The 21,414-nt window shown below is 36.6% G+C and overlaps 1 protein-coding gene across 1 annotated transcript in view; it reads right to left on the bottom strand.

The window, feature by feature from the left end:
- SDHAF3 (succinate dehydrogenase complex assembly factor 3) overlaps positions 1–19,513 on the bottom strand; it is an 80,333-nt gene extending 60,820 nt beyond the window's left edge. The window contains exon 1 of the mRNA XM_047753748.1: positions 19,284–19,513. Within this exon, the coding sequence (XP_047609704.1) occupies positions 19,284–19,457 (174 nt within the window). The 5' untranslated portion in view covers positions 19,458–19,513. The remainder of the gene's footprint in view (positions 1–19,283) is intronic.
- Positions 19,514–21,414: the final 1,901 nt, after the last annotated feature.

Here is a 21,414-nt window from a genome sequence, read left to right as displayed (position 1 = left end):
CAGTAGGTAACATGGGAAATTACAGGTTAGGTACATGTGAGATATGTAAGGGAAATAAAGGATATACAGGATAAACACAGTATACAGAGTTTGAGCCTACCTGAGTAGTTCTCTCATTTAACATACAGCAAAAAATCTGTAACTATTTACAACTATTTATGTATATTATTTGGTAATGCTTTTTTATTTTGCCATACATTCTTTTGGCACCAGTAAGCATTTTTAAAAAAATGCATCTTGAATAAAAATTAGGCATAGAACTTCCACTTCTCAAGAAAAAAAATTTTTAATAAATGTGCAACGTAGGCATTAATGCAGTTATTACTGACCACACGAAAAGGAGAAGATACAAATTCACTGATTCAGCATCAGCATCTAAAGTTATTCTGAATTATTTTAAGAAGGCCGTACAAGGAGACAACCTAACGTGCAGCTACCGACAGTCATGGTTACATGTTACACTAAGAAGCATTTTTTTCAATTAAATCAAATTGGTAATTGTCCAAATTAACTTTTTCACTACATGCAAATAAAAAATGACTATTCACAAAAGAGCAACTTTGAAAAGTTAGCTAGATATCAGTGATATCAGACACTTCAAATAGAAAACTAAATTAAACCAATTGATAGCTTGATTTTTTACCTAATTCATGGAACCAAAGTAAAGATATTAGAAATTCACTCTCTCTTTTTTTTTTTAATTTATGGCCACACCCCACCGCATAAGGAAGTTCTTGGGCCAGGGACTGAATCCAAGCTGGAGCTGCTACCTACGCCACAGCTGCAGCAATGCTACCCACTGCCCTGGACAGGGGATCAAACCAGCACCTCCACAGAGACAAGCCTGATCATTAACCCGCTGCATCACAGTGGGAACTCCTGGGAACAGTCTTCTGAAGGAACTTCAACATTTATCATTGGATGTATTTATATTTTTATCAAAATGGATGAAAATTTAAAAGGCCTATGATTTCGGAACATCTGAATCTGGCAAAACATTCAAAATAATAAAGACAATTCATCTGACAAGTTTTATCTATAAAAACATTTGCCAAAGAAAAAGCTATTATAGTCATTCCCTTTGGGGCTCAGTGGGTTAAGAGCCTGACATGGTGTCCATGAGGATGCCAGTTCAATCCCTGGCCTCACTCAATGGGTTAAGGATGCAGTGTTGCCACAAGCTGCTGTGTAGCTTGCAGATGTAGCTCAGATCTGGCGTCACAGTGGCTAGGGCGTTGGCCTCAGTTGCAGCTCTGACTTGACCCTAAGCCCAGGAACTTCCATATTCCCCAGGTATGACCCTAAAAAGGTTAAAAAAAAAAAAAAGAAAAAGAAACAAAAAAGCTACTATAATGAAGATGAAAAGACAGTTACCGGTTAAGATATTGGGGCTTAAAATATTTACACATTCAATACAAAAATATTTGAGCCTACATAAAGCAGAATTTGTCTTGAGCTCTTCTGAAATATCATAAAGATGGTTTTCTCAAAGATGTCAACAATTTAAAAGTATTAACCATAAAATGTAACTTTGAAAAGGCTTGCAGGCAATATTAAGAAAACTTCTAAATAACAAAACCATATTGCAAAAACTATATATCCTTCAGAAAAAATGACACAGTATTACAGACAAATCAGCTAAAAAGAAAGTACTTTAATATATCCCAAGAGTAATTATTCTATTTATAGTCTTTTTGTAATGATCATATAATCACTATAAGGGAAACTTTTTGGCCTTAAAGTAAACAGTAAACACATAATTTTTACATTTTGAAAACTTATTCTTGAAAACAGTTTTCATAAAGAACTATTTTATAGTTCTATCAATAAATCAAATTTGTAAGTCAGTAAACATATACTTTAGATATGTATACGTGCTTTCTGATTTCATTTTAGTACTTCTAAACTCCCAAGCATCCCAGTTTTAACAAATCATACAAATTCAGATATAAAACATCTGCACATTGAAAAAAGCCAGATCAACTATACTTCAATAAAATAAAAAAGCTTAATGAACATTAAAAATAAAACAGTTTAATATACATCATTAAAAAAATAAAAAAGCCAGAATGTTACTAGCCAATATGAAAAATGTCATGTTATCTCCCTGCCTTTTTTTCTATATAATTTATCACATAGTTTAAAAAACAAAAAAATGCTTTCACCTATTTGTATTCAAAAAATTTCCAAATCTTTATCTTTTTCAGGTCTTCATTCATTTAATCCATGCTTTCATAATCTATCATATTCATGTAAAAGGTGCATACTCTTTAAAATTTTATGCAAGGTATAGTTTTATTAAGAATCACAAACATTAACCCACACACAATTAAAATATTTGGTAGCTACCTGCCTTGCAAGATTGTGAACTCAAGAAAAATGAAGATTTACATATGGTGAGTTTTTTTAAATAATACTCTTTATTTTTTGTTTTGTTTTTTACCAGGCCCACAGCATATGGAAGTTCCTAGGCCTGGGATCAAACCCAAGCCACAGCAGTGATAGTGCCACCCTTACAGCTAGGCCACCAGGGAACTCTGTGAATTTTTTTTTAACACTATGAATTATCAATGTCGGGGCAGTACATGAAACATGTTAAGTAATTAATAAATATTTAAAGAATAAAAAATTAAAACAGGGAAAATTTGAGAGAAGACCTGACAATGATAAGTAAAGGAGGCAAGAAACTAACCAGTAAAAAGAACACAAGGTGGCCATTCAAAATCCTAGGCAAGTTAACACAAAAGAATGTATGTTGAATCAATTCTTTAATTTCTAAAATAAAGTCAAATAACAGTCCCCATATTGGGTTTCATCCATTTATCTATAAACAGCAAGTAACTGTACTGAATTTCTTCTAAACCAACTTACTAAGAAAAAAGAAATTTACCAAAATAAGTATTTAAAACACTATTCAGGGGACATCTATGAAACATTCAAAAATGGATTAAAATTATATACAAGAAACAAAATTTTTCTTTTTAAAACTTTAAAATTAGTTTAAACATTTTAAATGTTTTAAATGGAAATATGTATCTTTATCAGACAATACAAGCAGTAAAACTTCTAGTAGAAACATGAAAAGACAATTTCAGATAAAACTGACGTAAGTTTTCTGAATCTCATTCACTAATGTTTCCAGACACAAGGATCTTCTGCCACCACGTGGATATTTTTGAAATTACACTTACACAAAAAATTCTTGTATCTGGGGTTCCCGACATGGCTCAATTGTTAAAGAATCCAACTAGTATCCATGAGGACGTGGGTTCGATCCCTGGCCTCACTCAGTGGGTTAAGGATGCAGCATTGCCGTGAGCTGTAGTGTAGATCGCAGAAGGAACTCAAATCCTGTGTTGCTGTGGCTGTGGTATAGGCCAGCAGCTGTAGTTCTGACTCAACCCCTGGCCTGGGAACCTCCATATACCACAGATGTGGCCCTAAAAAGACAAAAGATGAAAAAAAAAAATTCCTGTGACTGAAGTATTCATTTCCCAATATTAGAAAGAATGAACCCCATTGTTAACAAGGTAAATATTCCCAAAAAATTTAGTGAAAATTACTATGCAGTTGCTCCTAGCTTCTCTCTTCTTGCCAAGAGAATGGTATAGCTTAAGGAAACTGCATGACAGACACTTTACTTCTTTGTTTCCAAGACTCAGCAGTTACGGCTACCCTAGGTCTCTCCCAGTTCAGGATCTTAAATTTCTGAAATATTCTTTACTTATCTCTCCCCAGTCTTAAGCATTTAAAACACCATATTAAATGGAAAAGGAAACAGAGAATATTAAGCTACTTTAATTTGTCCTGAATAATTGGGAACCGCAGATACTTGAGAAAAGTTTTATACACAGCAAAAATTACATACATAGTAAAAACTGAGGGAGCTCCCATTGTGGAGCAGCGGAAACGAATCCAACTAGTATCCATGAGGATGTAGGTTCGATCCCTGGCCTCCACTCAGTGGGTCGGGGATCAGGCGTTACCATGACCTGTGGTGTAGGTTGCAGATGTGGCTGGGATCTGGCATTGCTGTGGTTGTGGTGTAGGCCAGCAGCTGAAGCTCTGATTCTACCCCTAGCATGGGAACCTTCATATGCCACAGATGCAGCCCCCCAAAAAAAAACCCACAAAGGAAAACCCTGAACCAGCTATTCATATGCATAAGAACTCAACAGTATATCTAGATAAAAGCATGAATTAATAAACTGCATGGAATAAGCCTAGTACCCTATGAAATATAACACTGAATTCTCATGTATTTATGAAATACAATTTAAGAATTCCCAGAATCACGGTAAAATCCTTTGCTTAAAACTATTAATCTTTATATAGTTGGTTGGTTAGCTCTTTTAAATTCAGTATGTTTGGTATTCATCTGAAATATAATTACATATTTTTCTTTTGAAGAAAAAAAAAAAAAACAAGATTTCCTGAGTGTCTATTATAAGCAAAATATTGTCCTAGGAGCAAGGTACATAAAGATAGGCAAAACACAGCTTTTGTCCTCAAGGAATTTACCCTTTGGTAAAGAAGGTACACAAACAACTGTAACACACCACAGAAAGCATAAAGCAGCAAAACAAAAATACAAAAATGTTTTAAGAAATTTAGAAGATAAAGTTTTGCTTTTTACTGGGAGAAAGAATCAAGAAAGAGTTGACAGCAGAATTTCCTGCTGTGGTTCAGCAGTAACAAACTGACAAGTATCCATGAGGATGCTGGTTCAATCCCTGGCTTCACTCAGTGGGTTAAGGATCCAATGTTGCCGTAAGCTGTGATGTAGGTTGCAGAAACAGCTTGGATCCCACTTTGTTGTGGCTGTGGTGTGGGACAGCATCTGCAGCTCCGATCCAACCCCTGGCCTGGGAACTTTCATATGCCATGGGTGCGGCCCTAAGAAATGGCTGACAGCAAAGGACTAGAGCTGTTTTGAAAGACATTTTAGGATTTGGCTATACAGAAAGACAGAAAAAAATTAGGTTAAATGAATAGTGCCAGTCAAGACAATTTAGGACCATATTCAAAAAACAATGCTCAGATGAACACGACTGGAACTTAGGATACTTGACAAAGAATATTGAGATGTAGTCTAGGAAAAATATGTTTGAGCCAGATTTTGCGTAGTTTTGAACTCCAGGTTAAAGAGAGGTCAATGGGAAAATAGTGATGGTTTTTGACAAGGGCAATAATATGATCAAAGTTGTATTTTTTAAGCTGACAGTTAACAGAGACTGAAGGCAATGTTATATATGAAATTACTACAAACATCCAGAGATCATGAGGAATGGAGATAATAAGCCAGAGTTCTGATACAGTAACAGGAATTGACAGAATCTGGCAACTAACTGGATATGGAACCTAAGAAAGAAGGGAGACTTAAAACTATAAATTTGTTTTCAGTATCTTCAAAACTCCTTCCTAGCAATCTCCCACACACTAGAGCTAAAACTGCTAACATTTATTGAGAACTTACTATGTACAAGACAACTATTACGTATATATTATCTTATTTAATCCTTAACCTCTGAAGTAAGTACTGCTGATAGTCCCATTTTACTGATGAGGAAATTGAGGCTTGGAGTGGTTAAGCAAATTATCCAAGTTCATACAGTAACCGGCTGGATGCTAAAGTCATCACTAATCATTAAAGTGTTAGCTGGTAATAATTTAAAATGGAATCTTTCATAGGGTAACTGTATTTTAAAAAGAAATTCAAAGATAAAAAGATCTTCAAAATTCAACACAATAGAACAGATCCACATGAAGGAATGGCATAGATATACTGGGAGAGAACTACCTAATAATCATAAATTAAATGGCAAGAAAGATGTTTCCTCTGTACGCACGCCATCCTTTGTTTGCCCTGCTGCCAAAATCCAACATCCTCAACTACTATTAAGTACAGTTACGTCTCATTCTATCTTAATACACAGACTTGTACCACACTTAAAATTCCTTAAAGATACTGACCATATATTAATCTCTGTACCCCTGAAAAAAGTAGGCACTGAGTGAAAGAGGGAGCGAATAAACTCAGTTGGGCTCCTTCTGTCCATTCCTCCCTGGCATAGTGTGACCAACATCCTCACACAGTTCAAGGCCCACATATGGAATAATTTCTCCAGGTCACACCTTAAACTTCTTGCTGAAACCTCTGCTCCTCTTTGCTTTCTTTCAAGTTTTTGTCCTTAGTGTCTTCAAAATTATCCAACACTCCACTTGCCAAGGTCATGAACAAAGAAAATGGCTGGCCTCATTTATATTAAACAATGAAAATTCATTTATATTAAATAATGAACAGTGAAAATGGCTGGCCTCATTTATATTAAACAATGAAAATTCATTTATATTAAACAATGAACAGTGAAAACGGCTGGCCTCATTTATATTAAAGAACTGTTTCTCCTGGATCCCAGGACATTTCCAAGGGTTCTCTAACCCAAGACTTCTTCCTCAGTTATTGAAAAAAGGATTTACTTTCCACAGAATCTGACAGTACCCACGTTAAATCATGATAGGATTCTCCTTTGATTGACCATCCCATACGCTGGAAGAGGACGTGAGAGGGGCCAAGCTCCCAACACTTTCCCAAAGAAACACTGAAACAAACAGTAATTAGCCTCCTAGACAGTCCTGAATAAAAAAAGTATAATTAACTACAGTGCAGTTAAAATATTATGCAATAGCAATTACATTTTATTTCTCATTGTAAATCTACCATATTTATGCTGTATTGTGAACTGAGTGCTGTTGATGGTAAATTCTAGATTAACCAAGATTTCAGTATCCAAACTAAAAGAAGGATGAATTATCATCCAAATACTATGCAGAGCAATAAAGTGCTGTTACAAACTACAATAAGTAAAAAGAAAAACTACTCACAAACTATAGTAAGTAGAAAGCAAACATAATTAAAAGGAGCATATACATCTACCTCTATAACTACAGATTAAGATAAAGCAAAATTTTTAAAGAAAAAAAATTATTAAGATTTGAGATTCCAGGAGTTCCTGTTATGGCTCAATAGGTTAAGAACATGACTAGTATCCAAGAGGATGAGGGTTTGACCCCTGGTCTCATTCTGTGGGTTAAAGGACCTGGTGCTGCTTTGAGCTGGTGCACGGGTCACGGATACAGCTTGGATCTGGCATTGCTGTGCCTACGCCAGCAGCTAGGGCTCTGGTTCAACCCCTAGCCCGGGAACTTCCACATGCCACAGGTGTGGCCCTAAAAACACATAGACACAAAGTCTGAGATTCCAGTTATGATTTTAAGAAAGAAAAGATAAAACTACTAAATAACTTTTTAAACTTTAATTTCACACTAGTACTATTTAAGAAAATAGTTTAAAAATATACTATAGTTCAATCTTAATATATGAACTTCTTGCCATCCCCTTAATTGAAGGTGTAGAGCATATTTTGATAGCATTTAGTTGAAAAGAACTAAAATAATCTGGTATGTCTCACTCACTCATCAAAAGTGCCAAACCTGAATTTGTTCTTCACATCAAACAGAAATTAAATTTTCTTCTTTTCAGATACATGCATCAACATTTGTAGACATACCCTATTTAAAACAAATCTAATGTATACAAATGAAGTTTACACAAAAGAAATTAATTATAGGCTGATTATTCACTTTACAAAAGTATTCATAAAAGAATTTCTTTAAATAGTAAATTTGCCAGTATACTTAAAATATGGTTAAGTTTTTTAAAAATCAATTTATAAAAAACTTTTCATAAATTACTTATAGTATAAAAATAGTTACAAAAGTATCAAACTTCCCAAACTATTACCATAGTCTTTGTCCCAATCACTTGACCAGGATAGCAATAGACACAAATAGATTAAATAGCTGAAAATGGTACAGAAAAGTATATTTTAGCAATAGACACAAATAAATAGCTGAAAATGCTACAGAAAAGCATATTTTTTATAATCCTTAAATATATACAGGAGTTTCTGTAGTGGCTCAGTGTTAATGAACCCAACTAGTATCCATGAGGATTCGAGTTCAATCCCTGGCCTCTGTGGACTAAGGATCCAGCATTGTGGTGACCTGTGGGGTAGGTCCCAGATGTGGCTCGGTTCTAGCATTGCTGAGGCAGTGGTATAGGCCAGCAGCTACAGCTCCGACTCGAGCCCCAGCCTGCAAATTTCCATATGCCAGAGGTGCAGCCATAAAAAAAATAATATATACACACACACAACATGTATGACTATCCTAATAATAATCATAAAAAAAATCTTCTTTAAAATTATACGCAGAGACAAGCAAACGATGAGTCAATATGGCTAAAGGTGACCTAGGAAACCAAAGAGCAAAGAGTCTTCTCTGCCTTCTTTATGCAGGCAAGTCTGAGGTACAAGAGAAGAAAAATTCAGAGATCCCATCAGCGTTTCAGCTTTAGTTTTGTTTTTCCTTTGCAGTTTTCTAAGAAGTGCTCCAAAATGTAGAAGACAATGTCTAGGGAAAGGAAATCCAAATCTGATGATCCAGAAAAGGAGCATTTTAGACCAATTAATAAGGAAGTAGGAAGGATCCTAATGCCCCAAATGGCCACTACTGGCTGACTTCTTCCTGTTCTATTCAGAGTTCCACGCTGAGATCAAATCCACAAACCCTGGCATCTCTACTGAAGTCTAAATAGATGTGGAGTAATCTGATAGCCAAAAAAAGCAGCATTACAATAAAGTAGTGAGGCTGAAGGACAAACAGATTTAACCAACTCAGGAAAATCTGATGGCGAAAAGGTGATAAGCTTGTGGCCTGAAAGAAAAAAGAGGAGAAAGATGAAGAAGATGACTAGGAAGAAAAGAGGGAGGGGGCTGATCAAGAGAGAAGGATGGAGAAATAAAATTGAGTATCTTATCTCCACATGAATTCCAGAATAGGGAAAATACCATAATATACCCCTTTGAGATGGCTTTGCCCTCATTAGATTTAACTGCAAAATCAGAATATAATCATACAGCAGTTTCTAAAAGTGCACTGGAAATTTTAAGCAATTTACATGAAGTAGCCAAGGGTATCATGAGTACCCTGAAACTATACCAAAGTTATACGTGTTTCCAAACATTTTAAAATAAGAAGTTTTTCTATGCGCATCTTGCTCTTACCCTTATAAAGGCATTTAAAGATTTCCATGGCATTTTTAAAGTGGTGTTGACTACGGTTATTGGCTAGAAATCTTGCATTATCAACTACACAACTGTACCATACAGAATGCATAACCTAGACAACCAGCCTGGGAAGTGTGGGGCAGTCAACAAAGTGCCTTTTGGAGGCGTCAGAGGTTTGATTATGTGCTCTGAAGCGTGACCCACTGATGCTGCATGCTGGGGTTGTTGTAGTCGTTTTTGTACATACATATTTGCCATGCCATCAGCTGCCATTCTTAGTTTCGAAGTGGCAAAGCTCCCGTAAGCATGTGATTTTTTTTTTTATTCAGTGGGACAGTTTTAAACAAACTGTAGACATCTTCAACTTCAGGAAAAGTAAGAGGTACCACAGCAAAGTCCACAAATTTTTGCTACTTAAACATACAATATACAACAGTCTGCTAGTTTTTAATAAGTTTCTAAGGATGAAATTTTCCCTGAAAGAAAATGGACATTTTTTATATATTTAAAATCTATCCAAATAAAGCATAAATATTTGAGTTTGAAAGTTTAGAAATCAAAATTCAATTTATTTTAGAAATGCTTCAAGTTCTACTGATTTAAGAGTAGGGAAGAGCAAAAACTTGTAAATAAGATAAATATAATACTCTCTTGGGAACTGAGCTGATTACATCAACACACAATGGAAATATCTGAATTCTCTCAGGCCCAGAAGACAAATTAGGTAGCTTAATCTATTAACACAATGATATTAACAATAATACTCTGATAGAAAAAAAGATGCTTAAAGTAAAAACACAGTATCAAGAAGGGGCTAACTTCCTAATATCTGTTCAGCACGGTCCAGGAAAAAAGGGCAGTGAAGCATTGTTTTCTACTGTAAACTAAATGGGTATTTTCTATTGAGGTAGGCACAGTGAGGCCTAATGCAAAACGCCTACCCACTTGCCGTTATTTTAATTCCATGTCTACCGGGCAACCTTCTAAACACTAATTCAGTTTCCCAGAAAGCTTAAAAGAGGTCCACAATACCTTACTTGCAATTCTGAAGTCAAAAGTTTCAAAAAACAAAAAGCTCTTTCTGACCTTACCTGGTAGCAAACCCTGCCCAAAATGGACATGAAGCCTTTATTTATGCCACTTAATATGAAGAGTCTAATCATGTGTTTGATTAGAGAGTACTACTCAAGATTCCACTGGACTGTTTCTCAAAATTCAATCATATTCTTTCTCCCCCTTCTAAAATCTGAAGAATTCTAAATTTTGAGCCACCTCTAAAAGAAGGGTCGCTAGATCTAAATAGAAATATTCTGACTCCTGGAAAAGGAGCGCCCTCTTCACCAGCTCCCACTCTCCTACTGATACGAGTGAGTAAATCAGCATTCTAGCCTATACTTCAATATTAGATAAATTTAGTTAAGTGTGAATCTGATGTCAACACGTGATCTTTTCTGGCGATACTGATAAAGTCCAATTCCAGATCTACAAAATCCATTACGAGGACTTATAATTGCAATCCTGGGTAACACACACCTACCTATATGCTTTTCCTAAGCCTACTAGCTTTCAAGCCACCAAGTGAGCCTATTTATCAGTCTTCCATCCTCTCTAACTGACCTACCAGAAGACAAACCAGGAGTTAACCAATCTCCTCCGCCAGTCCTAATAATTCACTACCAGCCTTCATGAACCCTTCTGCAATACTTAGAAAAAGGTAAAAAAAAATTTAAAAGATCTCTAACACTTACTAAGCAGCAAATTAATTTTGATCAAATTAAGTTATTGGAGAATTATGAATATTTAAGTCTGATCACTAAGAAGTTAAACATGAGAAGATTCTTCACGTTGCCTAAAAAGATTAAAAACTAGGCCAGATATATGCTCCCAATGACTCTTTTCAGATCTCAGTTTAGAGTCCTAAAGATTCTAAATTTTAAATATGTCTTCCAGTGGTTAGGAGAAAAAAGAATAACTAAAGTTTAATTTTTAACCTACACATTTATTCTTTTCCAGCAATGCTTTACAGTTTTCAGTGTAAGCTCTGTATATTCTTTGTCTGAATCATCCCTAAGTATTTCATATTTTTTGGTAAGTAGTATTTTACATTTTTAATTTTCAAGTTTTTGTTGCTAGTATATAAAGGTACAGTTCATTTTTGTATACTGATCATGTATCAGACAACTTTGCTAAACTGACTTATTAAATTCTAGTTTTCTGTAGATTATATCAGATTTTCTACACGGATTACCACATCATCTGTGAATAAAGGTAGTTTTCTTTATTTTCAAATCAAATGCCTTTCTACTCATCTTATTTCTGTGGCCATTCACAATACTGAATAAAAGTCAAAATGTTTAGATTTTCTTAAATATCATTTACAAAACTCAGCCAAAAATTATATCAAATACATAGATAGCTATCATTACTTATTAAACATGAAGAAGTCTAAATTTAATCTACAAATTTTAAAGGGCAAAATTAAGAAACATTTTTAAGGTGCGTAGACTCATTGAATGTGTTTGTGCTTTCATACAAGACTGGTAACAAAAATATCGAGTATATCTAACCACATTTTTAAAAATCACATTTACTGTTTTCTTATAATTACTAAAGTGCCTGATCTGGAAAATTTGATGTACATGGAAGGAAATTATCATCATCCTTAATCATATCACTCAAAGATAAACACTGTTTATGTTTAATTGTATCAGCAGTTTTCCATAGCATTAATTCTTCTGAAACACCATTACTGAGAGCTGCAAATTAACCCATCATCACATAGCTATGTTATAATTTCACCCTTCTTCCATCATGGACATCTATTCTCCTTTAAATTTTTCACTACTATCATATACATGCAGCACAGCATTTAACAAATTTGTATATAAGCCACAGAATGACCTCTTATTAGAGTCCCTTTTGCCCCTTCTTTTATTAAAGCTGTGTTTTCCTCATCCAAGCCGAGCTCTTTTTATACTGTTATCCATCGATCATATTAATCCCATATATACTCCATTTTATAACTTTTTTTTTTTAAACAGCCACATTCAAGGCATATGGAAGTTCTGGACCACGGACTGGATCCAAGCCACAGTTGCCACCTACACCAGATCCTTTAATCCACTGTGGGGATCCAACCAGCACCTCCGCAAAGACCCAAGCTGCTGCAGTAAGGTTTTTAACCCACTGCACCACAGCAGGAACTCCATATTTTAAGTATTTTTTTTAATTCAGGAATTATTCATTTTATGTTAATAGTAACTATTACAAAGACAAATAAAATATACTGTACTTTTATTACTCATTCTATTATAATAGTAACATATAACCCTAAAACTAACAGAAAAGCATAAACAGAAAAATCAGTGGTTGCCAATGAAAAGTGTTAAGTGGATTAAGCCACCTGATACAGTTTTAACTCATCTCCTAATATAATCATATCTTAGAGAAATGGGAACTTTTTAATTTTATTTTTACAGCCACAGCCAAGGCACATGGAAGTTCCTGGAGCTAGGGGGTGAACCACAGCACAGGACAGCCATAGCAACGCCAGATCGGAGCCCCATCAGCAATCTATACCGCAGCTTGCAGCAATGCCAGATCCTTAACCCACTGAGTGAGGCCAGGGATCGAACATGCATCCTCACATATACTATGTCGGGTTCTTAAACCACTGAGACACAACAGGAACTCCCGGGAACCTTTTTTTTTTTTTTTAAGAGATAAGGGAACTTTTGATCCACCCATAATTTCAAAGGTAAAATATTATTTCCCCTAAGACAGTAAGGCCCAAAGAAACCTTCCAAAAATTACATAGCAACTTCCATTCTCATTTCATTATTGAAAAAAATCTGAGAGAGAAACAAGGTACAATTAGCATCTTGGGGTTAAAAACATTAAAATAAATCATTACTTAAATAATACCTAAACATTTGCTTATTATGCTAGAGGTGTATTAGAAACATGATTGAAAAAATTTCCCCTTTCCTTAGGAAAAATATAACAAGTGGAGAACAAATCAAATACACAAATAGACTGTAAGTAAGCAAACAAGCAAAATTCAAAGAAAAAATATATAATGAATTTACATTAAACAAAAGCTGAATAGTTTAGGCAAAACATTCATTTCCGGAGTTCCCGTCGTGGCGCAGTGGTTAACGAATCTGACTAGGAACCATGAGGTTTCGGGTTCGGTCCCTGCCCTTGCTCAGTGGGTTACCGATCTGGCGTTGCCGTGAGCTGTGGTGTAGGTTGCAGACGCGGCTCATATCCCGCGTTGCTGTGGCCCTGGCATAGGCCGGTGGCTACGGCTCCGATTCAACCCCTAGCCTGGGAAACCTCCACATGCCGCAGGGGCGGCCCAAGAAATAGCAAAAAAAAAAAGACAAAAAAAAAATTCATTTCCAAAATCTTAGCTGACTTTCATGAGGTCAGAACACAATATTTTCATCGGACCTAGTTGTGCATTACCAAACAAGCCACATTCCTTCTACAGGCCTTACTTTCTTCATCCTTAAAATGAAAAAAGCTGAGCATTTCCAGTTTGAGATGGCAGACGAGAGAAATCACAGAAGTTTATTTCTTTGCCCACTGAACTGATAGAAAAGAAACTTTTACAGGAGCAGTCCGTAATGACTAAGAAGAAAGGAGCCATCAGCAGCCAACAGATTCCAACAAACTTCTCAAGATGGGAAGCAGGCGGAGAAGTGTAATAAAACAGCCTAGATAAAAGAAGCCAAAGCTTAGAATACAAAACAGATTGTAACAGCTGAAAGTAAAGTCAAACTGCCAGAACCCACAAAACACAAACACCCAAAAGGTAAAGAAAATGATGAGTGAGAAGCAAATCCAAGGGAGAGTACCTGAAACTCTGTAATCCTAAAAGTAATTTTCTAATCAATATTCTACATGAATTCTAAGTTTCTTATTGCTTTATTTGTAAATACAGACAGATAACCAAAATGCACAAAATATCTGAAACATGAAACAGGCCAAAATAGAAACAGGCCAAAATAAAATGAAAATGTCCCCAGAAGAAGAGATAACTTAAGGAATAGAATATATTGCTCTTTATTACAAGCCCTCCTACACTAATTTTTTAACCACATAACCCCATTACTTTGGTTTTTAAAAAACCTCAAGTGCATTAATTGAAAAAAAATAGTTTACTGAAGCAATCTGAAGCCTCTTTCAGTCAACTCTCTCTGCAAAATTTCAGACATTTGTTCTTATTAAGCCATCATGAAATATACTTCATAAAGTAATTAAAACCAGTAAATTATGCATATATAACTCTATTTTCTTCAAATTCTTATCAGTATGTTATATATACATACATACACACGTACAATATATTTACTACCATAACCACTAGGATAATAGCATCATGCTATTTCCATTATTTTAAATCTATAAATTCAAATAAATTTAAAATCATTTAAAAGAACATACCTCTATGTTCCAGTAATACAGTATAAATTCAATAATACATGCAATATTGATGAAATTAGGATTTTCTTAAAAAGTCTCCAGTTACTATATTTATTTGGTCATTTTTGGCCGCCCCATGGCATATGGAGGTCCTGGGCTAGGGATCAGATCAGAGCCACAGTGGTGACCTAAGCCACAGTTACAACAACCCCAGGCTGGGGATCAAAACCACGTCCAGCTGCTCCCAAGATGCTGCCCATCCCGCTGCACCACAGCAGAAACTCCTTCAGTTACTTTATAACATAAGTACTGTTATAACACATCTCCTGACACCAACATAAGTATTTCTAAATATAAACAATATCATAAATGCTTCCAAACACTTCAGAAATGAGAGAAAAAGAAATATTTTATGTTTCAAGGATATACTGTTTCAAACCCTCTCCTTTATTCCTCCCTTTTTCAACTACCCGTTAAGGACCACAATACCACTAAAAATTTTTAAATGGTGAAGCCTAATGTAGAAAACATGTATGTGTGACATATCACCATCACAAAAACAATGGCACTGAGTTACATTCAGAATAAACAGTCCAAGGAAGAGGTTCCCAGAAGACTCCCTCACAACTGGTAAATATATTACCCACACATGCAATCCATCTACTGAACAGAAAGGTAATTCGGTCCTTTTCTCCCACAAACTAAAACAAAAAGTACAAATTAGGATGTACAAAAACAACACAGTGAGGTCCTCAAATTAGGTAAGAGAGGCATACAATTATAAAAAACGGCAAGACAACCCTAATTATACTACGTTAAGGAAATTCTAAATATAGGTGATGTGAAACTTAATCATACATTTTTTTTAATCTGATGATCCACTTCGAAGTCATAAATAAGAAAAAGACAGTCCATGTGAGTTACAAATGGATGGTTACATGAAATCTGAGGCACTTCCTCCTCGCTAAAACAAATACAAAACTTTTTAAAAGGCAAATATTATATTATGACAACTAGACTATCATACAAATGGAAAGAACTAAACATAATCAGGGGAAAAAAAAGTATGTTCCTTTGCAGAAGAAGCTAGGAACAACTGAATACAGAAGAAGAAAATAACAGCTCTATACTACTGCCTTCATTCTCTTAACTCCTAAATGTTAGTGGTCTTTGACCACTTTTCCATATTATACTCAGCCTGGGGACTTTCACTCACACCTTTGGACTACCAACTACAAATAATGAATTTCAAATCTATCTCCAGCCATAATCTGTCTCCTGAGTGTAAGAGGAATATATATCTCAGAGTACCTCCACTTGACTGTCCCACCAGAATTTTTAACTCAAAAATGTACCATACTGAACCTATTCCACCTGCTCCTCCTAGATACTTATTCTGGTTATTTAAATCACATTCCAAAACTTGAGTTATCCATTCTATTTTCTCCCCCTTAACTAACCCTATTATCGATCACCAAGTCAAGCCTAATCCTACCTTAAAAGGGTAACACAAAAACCCCTCCTCAACACCTCTATCTCAGTTCGGGCGATATATATCTGGGATTACCACGACTCTCCTCACAGTTCTCCCTACCTTCAATCTGGCTCCTTCTTCGACCATTCCTTTATATTGCTGTCAAAGTGATCTTCTAGAATATAATCTGAATTACTTTCACCACTACTTAAAATCTTTCAGTGAGTCAAAGTAAATACCTATAATCCTTAGCAGAATATCCTGTTTCTTGTCACCTCTTTAGCTTTATCTCTTCCTAATATCCCATGCAATACATTAAATTCTAAACATATCACTGCAGATCTTGGAAAAAATCATACTTTTTCTTACCTCAACACCTCTGCCTATGTTACTTCCTCTTTTGAGAGTCTTTCTTTTCATGGTAACTGTGACTTGCTCAAACTTCAGCTCAGACATTTTAAGTGGCCTCAACTTGCTCCAATCCTTCCTGATCCCCCAGCATTTGATACCCTTTCATACTAGGTTACACTTGTCTGTTATACTTTAACTTTGGGCACCATAAAAGTAAAATACATCATTCCTTTTTTTTTTTTTTTGGCTGCACCCAAGACATACAAAAATTTCCATGCCAAAGATCAAACCCACACCACAGCAGTGACTTTGGCCATGGCAGTGATGCTAAATCCTTAACCCACTAGGCCACCAGGGAACTCCTATTACTCATTCTTATGTCAAACAATGCCCAGCACTTTGCCTGGCAATAAGTAATCAATAACTATTTAAAGAATGCTTAAGCATTTTGCTTTTTCCAGAAACAGAACTTTTACTATAAATATCCTGGAAGAGACACAGAGCAAAGCAGGAAAACAATAGAAACCAGGCAAGAAAGCAATAGACATAAAATAAATGGGTCTAAAAATGAGAAATTAAAACATGTGGAGTCTTTTCTAAGTGACTCCAGAGATCTATTTTTTTGTCTCACATTCTAACATCAACATGTTTTACTACCTATCTAGTTTTCAATGCCTATTCTGATTTCCCTAAAAGTAAGTTTCAAGAAGGTGTTCTCTTCACAACTGGGTAGGCACCGAGAGAAAAATGGGAAGCACTACCTAAATCTACTATTCTTCAAAACTGAGCATAGTTGGAACTTTAAAAATGCCATAATAAGCAAGATACCCTGATCTCTCCAGCCCCAATTCCACTTTCAGTAACCGCCTCCTAAAACACTTGGGAGTAAGATTACAATGGGTATCTTACCAAGCAGTTTCAAACATTTTAACAGAGGCTCAACATCTCTTCCTGAACTTAATATTTTTTCTCTTATGGTAAGGAATTATATAAATTCACTACTTATTCTCTAAGTATACATTTACATTTTTTAATTCTTAAGATAAAATAAGATACTTTCCTCTTACCTTTCCCCGAATGGTCCATGAAATTTCCCCAGTTCAATTTCCTCTATTTGCCACAGCTTTCCATGGTCACAGGTGAAGGGTATAGAGAACCCTCCTCCCCATTCTGAGTCCTCTTAACATTCTGATCCTTCCCCTTTATCTTCCCCAGAGACATTTAAAGTAAAACAAAATCAAGTTTATAAGCAATTTTAGTAGAAGTGTGTCAAAGAATCCCAGAGATCAAACTGCACACAGCACCAGTAGAGTGGGGAGTTTTTTGTTTTTTAACTGAAGTACTGATTTCAAGTTTCCTGGGTTAAAACTTTTTTTTTTTAAACCAGCTGTTTGTTTTTTTGTCTTTCCTCTAGCTTATTATCAGTTTATCCTACTTTTTTCTGAAAAAAACTTCCCAGATCTTATATTTTAAGACCTCTCAAAGTGCCCTTATTTATTCCCAACATATATGGAGCTCCTTCCTGTCCTGCCACAAACTGACCTGGCTTAAAAGATGTCACTTAACACGTGAATATCATACAGTTTCATTGCAATTAGCAACTTACAAGGTGATTTAAATACATATGCATACGTGAATTTAGAGATACATACTGTAAATACTGTTACTAATTTACAGATAAGAAAGTAAGGCTGGTAAATGATCTGACATTTAATAATGTCGGTACCTGAATTTGAATCCAGTTCTTCTGATTCCAAGACCAAGTTAAACCATATTTAATGAAAGCAGTATGCACTTTAAAAAATTCAACTTCCCTGGCTCTAGACAGGATTATTACATCCAATACACATGCTTTGCAGGCAAGTTCTAAATTTCATCACTGTCCTAAATGTCTCTCTTGCAAGCATCAATGATTCTACCATCAAAATTCTGTGAGTCAGTGAAAAACTTGTGTTCACCCTAACGTTCACACTTTGTTCACCCTGTGTTCACTCTTTGTAGCTTTTTTTCAAAAAACCGTCTTTAGTAGTCTTCTCTTTAACCATCAACTTTTTAGGCTGAAGAGTTGCTTACCTCGGTTCTTAAATCAACACTGCTTCATGTTTTCAAATACCTGAAACGTCGCCCTATTCGCCAATTCCATTCATTTCTTCTATTTGTACATCATACCTATGGTCAATCCTGAATGGTTCCCAATCCCACTAAAGATTCTGAATGAAATACGATAAATATCTTCTGACATCACTAAAAAGGGGGAGGGGGAATCAAAGGGCTAATCCCCAATGCATGTGTCTCTAGATTTACTGCAATAATGCAGAGCAATTACAAAAATGACGTGACTTGAAACCAACTTTCACCTGACTTAACTCTGACTAGCATTTCCGCCCACCGCTTGTAATCCTCTCGCCCCAGTCTTATCTGATTTGTTATCAAAGCCCAACAAAGAGCGCTAAGATTTTAAAAGTAGTATGTATAGAAACAAGCCTCTAAAACACTGAAAACTAGTAATACCATAAATTTATCAAGGCACTGGAGAAGACAAAAAACTGCTAAACGGTAAACTCTATAAGCACTTGACGGCGACTTAATTTTATAGCCTTCTCCTAACCCCTCCAGTGCCTGGCAAAGTTAAATTGACTTGGAGACGCTGATATAGCAAAATCTGCTACAGCGAAGAACCTGTGGGAAAAAGAGACCAGCTTGGGGTGTAACTTTGCGAAGTACTGTTTGAACGACTTTGCGCTGTTTAATTTAAACGGAACAGCCTGCCGCCGTGTTCGAGCTTAAGGGGGCCCAGGGAAAACCAGCCAAGGACAGGCGTCTCTCCCAGAGACAAACAGGGACACCTCTGAGGGACCCCGAAGGTCTGGGGCGGAAAAAAGGGAGCAGTCACTTGCCTCCCATTCCTGCAAGAAACGCTGGGCCTCTTCAGAACCAACGGTCTTATGTCTCCTAAATTCGTCCTTCACATACTGGTCGCCAAGGGCTTTGAGGTCTGGGGGCAGAGACCGGTGCAGCAGCAAAATACGCCGATACAGAGCCCGGACTCGTGAAACGTGCCGCGCCGGCATAGTCCCGCGCGTGGACCACAGACCGCGCCTGCGCAGATTGATGATGTGTGCCCGCCCACTTTACCAGCCGGGTATATTTGCAAATAGTGACGTAGGCGGAAGAAGGCGCGCGACCTTCATCCGGTTTGGTCCTTTCTAATATTAGGACCTTCCGGAAACCGGAACTTCAGCTGCTGGTGGGAAATGGGCCGGCCCTTCTCTGGAAGAGGCGTGGCTTTCGTAGAGCGCCTGAGCTGCGATTGCTCAGGTGCTGAGTCAGGGCGGAGAGGCCGCCCACCCGCGGTCAGGCGTCTGCCGCTTGTTGTCCTTAGCTCACGCCCCGTCATCTTTTCTATTCATCTTACCCCATTCCCTCCTCATAAAGGCCTCAGGAAGCCTTCCATGGTTAGCTTAACCCACTTAAGATATCTTACGTTGTCCCTGCGTTCTTCGAAAGGGACAGAAATGGGAGTCATCTCTTTGTCCACGAGCCCACCACCCACGTACCTTGCACGGTGTTGTGCTCCTAATTTGTACCCTGAAGCCCTGGTAACTCAAGTGAGACTTGAGGCAGCAGGTCAAGTTGTCTCAAGTCAAGATGGCTGTAGAAGAATCATTAGAGAGCATTTTAAATGTATTGTTTCTAAGGCTACCATCCTGGAAATTCTGATTAAGTATTCTGAGATGCAAATATAGAATCAGGGCATTCACAAATCTCTACCTTTTACAAAGGCACTACTGAGAGTGTGACCAGTCAAAGGGGGCAGCAGTTTGGCCTCATTCTCTCTCCCATCACACCTTTGGTCCTTCAGCAAACCCTGATGGCTCCACCAACACAGTGTATGTAGAATTCGACCATTTTTCACTACTCCCTCCACCATGAGTCTCTCCTTACCAGATACTGTAGTCGCTTTTGTCTTCTGCTCTGCCCTAATCAACTCTGATCATTTACCTAAACTGTAAATCAAATCATGTCACTCCTGCCTAGGATTTTAACAGCCTCTGCTGCTGATGGTGTCCAGCTGCCTTGCTCGTTCCTGTAACTCTGATCACATCTTTTTACATAGCTTTTTATTACTATATTTCTAGCTTTTAAAAAAATCATGTCAATCTTCTGACCAATAAAATCCTTCAGTGGCTTCTCATCAGAGTAGAATCCAAAATCTCTCCACTTCTTGGCTCTCTAAATTTTCTCCTACTGCTCTCTCCCCGAGTTGGTCAATTTCAGCTCACTGGTCTTCAAGCCCCTAATTCATCTTTGAACAGGGCAGTTACACTCCTAAGGGCCTTGGTATTTGCTCATAGGACTGTTTGTAATGTTCTGCCTCATCGATCTTGGCTAACACCTTTATTTCACTCATCACTTTAGGTCTCCTTCTGATGAGACCCTTCTTGACAATGGTATTTGAAATTAGAGTATCATGCTCAGAACTTCCCAAGCTTTATTTTTCTCCATAACATGTACATATTTTACTTATTTGCTTATTGTCTGTCCCCCCAACCCCCACTAGATTACAAATTCCATGAGGGCCAGAATTTTGTGATTTTAAGGGTGTCAAGTGATGAATGGGCAAGAGTGTGGGAAAATTTATATATGACTCCCTCCCAGGACCCAGATTTTTGTTTGTACAAAGACTGTTTGAAAGACAAAACGACACACACCCCTCTAGAAGGGCAGGGACTTACTCATTTTAGTATCCTTTTCAGGGCCCACCACAGTGCCTTACAAATAGTAAATATTCTAATATTTACTACCTTGAATGGGCTTTTTCCTTTTCCAAAAATTTTGGAAAAATATTTGTTTAAAGGAATACAGAACATTTTTAAAAAATGGATTTAAGTTGGTATCTTGACAAACCACATTAATGGCAAGGATTGAATGACAGCATGGTTATTTTACTTCAGGAAATTTGTTCTAACCATAGTTCATCTCTTAATATCCCTGTAAATTGAAAATTAATTTCTTGTTCCAGTTTAC

The sequence above is a fragment of the Phacochoerus africanus genome, chromosome 11 (genome assembly GCF_016906955.1).
Source record: "Phacochoerus africanus isolate WHEZ1 chromosome 11, ROS_Pafr_v1, whole genome shotgun sequence".
In the NCBI taxonomy this organism is placed as follows: Eukaryota; Metazoa; Chordata; class Mammalia; order Artiodactyla; family Suidae; genus Phacochoerus; species Phacochoerus africanus.
The sequence above is the reverse complement of the archived record's forward strand: the minus strand, read 5'-3'. Positions and strand labels throughout refer to the sequence as shown.